The sequence below is a fragment of the Sinocyclocheilus rhinocerous genome, unplaced genomic scaffold (assembly GCF_001515625.1).
Source record: "Sinocyclocheilus rhinocerous isolate Xijiao unplaced genomic scaffold, SAMN03320098_v1.1 scaffold320, whole genome shotgun sequence".
Taxonomy (NCBI): domain Eukaryota; kingdom Metazoa; phylum Chordata; class Actinopteri; order Cypriniformes; family Cyprinidae; genus Sinocyclocheilus; species Sinocyclocheilus rhinocerous.
The window spans coordinates 154,810-160,163 of NW_015638606.1; the positions used below are offsets into that span (position 1 = coordinate 154,810).

General features: G+C 36.6%; 1 protein-coding gene across 1 annotated transcript in view; it reads left to right on the forward strand.

Moving 5' to 3' along the window:
- LOC107749938 (A disintegrin and metalloproteinase with thrombospondin motifs 2-like) overlaps positions 1-5,354 on the forward strand; it is a 107,777-nt gene that overhangs the window by 71,014 nt on the left and 31,409 nt on the right. The window contains exons 8-12 of the mRNA XM_016565188.1: positions 995-1,138; positions 1,246-1,378; positions 3,099-3,212; positions 3,313-3,458; positions 3,546-3,721. Of these exons, the coding sequence (XP_016420674.1) occupies positions 995-1,138; positions 1,246-1,378; positions 3,099-3,212; positions 3,313-3,458; positions 3,546-3,721 (713 nt within the window). The remainder of the gene's footprint in view (positions 1-994; positions 1,139-1,245; positions 1,379-3,098; positions 3,213-3,312; positions 3,459-3,545; positions 3,722-5,354) is intronic.

Here is a 5,354-nt window from a genome sequence, read left to right on the forward strand (position 1 = left end):
AAAAAGAACATTGCTGCCCGTCTGCAGTTTGCTAAAGATCATGTGGACAAGCCAGAGGAATACTGGAGAAATTTTTTGTGGATGGATGAGACCAAAATAGAACATTTTGGTTTAAATGAGCAGCGTTATGTTTGGAGAAAGAAAACACTGCATTCCAGCATAAGAACCTTATCCCATCTGTGAAACATGGTGGTGGTAGTATCATGGTTTGGGCCTGTTTTGCTGCATCTGGTCCAGGACGGCTTGCCATCATTGATGGAACAATGAATTCTGAATTATACCAGCAAATTCTGAAGGAAAATGTCAGAGTATCTATCCGAGAACTAAATCTCAATAGAAAGTGGGTCATGCAGCAAGACAACAACCCCAAGCACACAAGTCGTTTTACCAAAGAATGGTTAAAGAAGAACAAAGTTAACATTTTGGAATGACTGAGTCAAATTCCGGACCTTAGTCCAATTAAATTTTGTGGAAGGACCTGAAGCAAGCAGTTCATAGGAGGAAACCCACCAACATCACAGAGTTGAAGTGGTTCTGTACTGAGGAATGGGCTAAAATTCCTACAAGCCGTTGTGCAGGACTGATCAGCAGTTACAAGAAACATTACTTGCAGTTATTGTTGCAAAACAGGGTCACACCAGATACTGACAGCAAAGATTCACATACTTTTGCCACTCACAAATATTTAACACCGGATCATTTTTCTCAATAAATAAATGACAAAGTATATATTTTTGTCTCCTTTGTTTGATTGGATTCTCTTTGTCTACTTTCAGGATTTGTGTGAAAATCGAATTATGCAGAAATATAGAAAATTCTAAAGCGTTCACAAACTGTATATGTTATATAATATATTTGAATACATTATATATTACATTGGATAAAAATATACATAATATATTATTTGTTACATATATCCATTCTCTCACCCACATTTCCATTCAGTACAGAAGAAAACTGCATAGAGTTAGTGCATATTTTTTATTATATTCAGACTGGGGATGGAGCATGATGGCCAGGCGAATGAGTGTGGGGATGAGGTTCCAATGGGCAGTATAATGGCTCCTCTGGTTCAAGCAGCCTTCCACCGCTTTCATTGGTCCCGATGCAGTGAACAGGAGCTCAGGCGATACCTCAAGTAAGTTACTTGGTTTTGGTAGCTTCCTGCTTTGTGACATATGAATATTCTATTATTCATCCTGTTCCTTGATTACACATTCTAAGATAGTACTATAACTCATGCAGTACATATGACTGTCTCCGTGACGACCCCTTTGATCATGAGTGGCCAACTCTGCCCCAGCTGCCTGGTCTGCATTACTCTATGAACGACCAGTGCCGCTTTGACTTCGGCATGGGCTACATGATGTGCACTGCGGTGAGTGAAAGAGAGACTTCGTCACACCAACCAACCTGGCATGCCATCTCACCCCACATTCAACCACATAAACTAGTTAGGTTTATAGTTAGTAAACCTGGCAATGCAGTATACTGGGTTCAAGTTAGGACAATGAGATAATACTGAAAATGTGGGATGTTTGTTTTTATTTAAACCTTCATATAAATAAAGTTTTATCAGGTTATCAGTCCTGTATTTGAGTCCTTAATATGGTTATGTTCACACACAGTACTGTTATTTACGGGAGTGACAACCACATTCTATAACCAAACTCACACCCGTAAATTTTCAGGACTCACAACCACATTCTCAGAAAACTCGTTGTGTGAATGGAACAGGACTGGACTGCTAGCTGTCTGTCACATCATACACTGCGAGAGAGCCGCTCTGTCTACATGTCACAAACGGTTGTCTACCGTGTGTTGTGGGTTTTCATGTGTGGTTTCGCTAACTTACAGAGATGCGTCATGCGTGTGACATCTGAAGGTTTAGATCCAGTCACTGTTCTTCTCCACTGGAGGTGTTCCATTCGTTTTTTTCTTCTATGCGCGACTCAAATGCTCACGGCTCGATTGGACTCTTGTCATGTCAAAAAGTGAAAAGACTTTTCAGTTTTATAGACGTCGCCATCTTTGATATTACTTTGGTCATTGTCGCTATGGTCACTGGTAAGGAATATGGACTTGACTCCCATTGCACATTCATACAGACAGTATTCAAAACGCTATTGTAAGCTGATGTGTGAACGGGACATTTCGAAACTCACACCTGTAAGTAAATGTGGTTGTCAATCCCAAAAACTGACAGTGTGAACACAGCTTTAATAAAATTAAGAATATTTAAGATTCTGCACTGCATCTCTAGGTGACTAATAAGATGTAATCAAATTATTACATTGATAATGTAACTATTTGTAGAGACAATCATATGTTCTTACTTCCTTTGATACACGAGATGCTCTTTGGATTATTCTTAAATCAGTCTGGAGAACAAAATCATGAGATTTCAGATTTCAGTTATTTTTTTTTAAATCTAAAATTGTTATGGCAATTATGTAATTTGTAATAAAAAATCTATAATTTAGACTATAAGTTGGGTAAGTTATCATGTGTATTTGTATTCATTTATTTATTTTATTAAATGTATTAATTTATTTTGATTTTTTTTTTAATCATTTTTCTTTTCATTTTAAATCCTTATCTGTCTGATTTACATATTTATTATTATTCTTAAAGTATTAATTATTAACTTTTTAGTTATTAACTGTTCTTGTATATGTATTTCCCATGTACAGCAGGTTTGTATTGTATTCTGGCAACTAATTTCTGACACATGAAAAAAAATGTGCCTATTGTTATCAATGGTTTCCTGTTGTGAAAAGTAAAATAAAGATTTGTTTAAAAATGTGATAAATGAAAAAAAAAATTTATGCAAAATAGAAACATTTCTGGACGGCTGGACTCCACTTTTTACGTTCAGCATGTTCTATAATAAGAAATAATGTTGTTTAAGCAGGTGCAAGCAGGTTATTCATCTATAAGCAAGAAAGGCAAAAATAAAATCTCTGAAAACAATTTAATAACACTTTAAAAAGCAAGACTTCTGCCACTTTCCCATTTCTCTGCCACCACACGGCCATGTAATCTGGACTGGTCACGTGGTCTGTGTATATGAATGCGAGCATGACTGTTTCTTTTAGTACAGCACCTACGATCCTTGCAAGCAGCTGTGGTGCAGCCACCCCGAGAACCCTTTCTTTTGCAAGACCAAGAAGGGCCCTCCTATCGACGGGACCAAGTGTGCAACAGGAAAGGTTAGATCTTATACTCAGAACCTGAGCATATACCCAGAACCAAAATACCAGATACCATTTTTTTTTTCTTTTCTCCCTCTCTCTCACTTTATTTCTCTAGCAATGTTTTAAGGGTCACTGTATCAAGCTGACACCAGACATTCTTAGGCAGGATGGTCACTGGGGTCAGTGGACCAAGTTTGGCTCCTGTTCTCGTACCTGTGGTGGTGGAGTACGGTTCCGCACTCGTGAGTGTAACAACCCAAGGTGAGTGTCTTCAAATCGGTGAAAACGGTATTCTCATCTTCTCACATTTCTCCTCATTGACTTGAACAAATCTGTTCTATGTTGTAGTCCAGCCAACGGGGGGCGCACTTGTTATGGAAACAACTATGAGTTCCAGCTCTGTAACATGGAAGAGTGTGCAAAGGCCCTAGCTGACTTTAGAGAGGAGCAGTGCGAGATGTGGAACCCCCACTTTGAGCATGAGGGCATCAAACACCATTGGCTGCCCTACGAGCACCCTGAATGTGAGAGATGACCTGATTTATTTAGTGTTATGCATTTCCACATCAATTTCCATTTTTGTTCAGTCTCATTTTATGCTGGTGAAAAAGACATTGCACAGTCACATGGTAATATACTCTTCATGAGATATAAACTCAGAATTGCAGGGAAAAAAGTTACCCTTTTTATTTTTTTAACCTGTGGCAGAAACAAGCTTTCATAGTTTTATGCCTAGCCATCAAGAACTTAATGCAGAACAACAAAGAGGATGGAACTTAAATTAATGGAAAGAATGAAACCAAAACATTCTGGAAAAAAGTGACTGTATCTCTCCTTTGGGATCATGGTATCATTATTTATATATGTCTTTATTTGGTTCAACTTCATCATTAAGATTTTAGAAAGAGAAATAGGGTTGTTACTCAACTGGAGAGTTGCTCTTAGTTGCTTGGAAACATTCACCAAAGGTTTGGCCCAGTCATTGAGAAGGGCATCAGCCAAGAGCTGGACGGCAGCGGTTGGAAGAAAGGCACATGGAAATGTGATTAAGCAGCAATGGCATCTCCAGTTATCCACTGGGACTGAATTACTGCTACAGTAGAGGGAATGCAGGCAGCCAGCTAATATCACTCCAACCTCCCCCTCTACTGCTGATAGGAGTAAACAGTCTTCATTTCAGTGCACATTCAGTAAGAACAATGTTGCAGTGGAGACACAGTTTTTTTGTTTTTGTTGTTTTTAATCTTTTGTTGATTTATGATTTTTTTTAATGTAGCAGACACCTTCTTTTAGCTCTAAAATAATTATCATTGCACCGCAAATCTGATATCAGTGGCATACTTACTAAATGCAACCATATGAATTGTCTAGAAGTAGCAATATGATTCATTAGTATTTACAGGTATTTGTATGCGTAAAGTGTGGTTGTTTACTTTTTTGTTTACTTTTAAACTTTTTAAGCGCCTTACTTTTTACAAGTATTCATTCTGGTACATTTTTGTATATTTGGATGTATACTACCATATACTTGGTAAGATTTTATAATATTTTTAAAGTAAGTCTCTTATGTTCACCAAGGCTGCATTTCCTTGATCAAAAATACAGTAAAAACAGTAATATTGTGAAATATTATTTGAATAAAAAAATAACTATTTTTTTATTTAAATATACTTTAAAATGTAATTAATTCCTATGATGGATGTCATTATTCCAGTCTTCAGTATCAAATGATTCTTCAGAAATCATTCTGTTATGCTGATTTGATGCTCGAAACAGTTATGCTGTTGTAAACAGATTTTCTACTTCATATTTCTTTTTTTTTTTTAAAGATTTGTTTTTGGCATTTTTGCCTTTATTATGATAGGACAGTAGCTAGACAGGAAGCGAAGTGGGAGAGAGAGCGGGGATGGGATCAGAAAAGGTCCACAAGCCAGGACTCAAACTCGGGACACCCAAAGCAGAAGGGCGCTATTGCTTCATATTTCAGTGGATTCTTCATTGAAAGTTGAAAAGAACATCATTTATTTAATAAAATCTTTTGTAACTTTGTTAACATCTTTACTGTCACTTTTGAACAATTAAATGCATCCTTGCCAAAATAAAAAGAATATATATATATATATATATTTTTTTTTTTTTTTTTTTTTTTTAAATTTT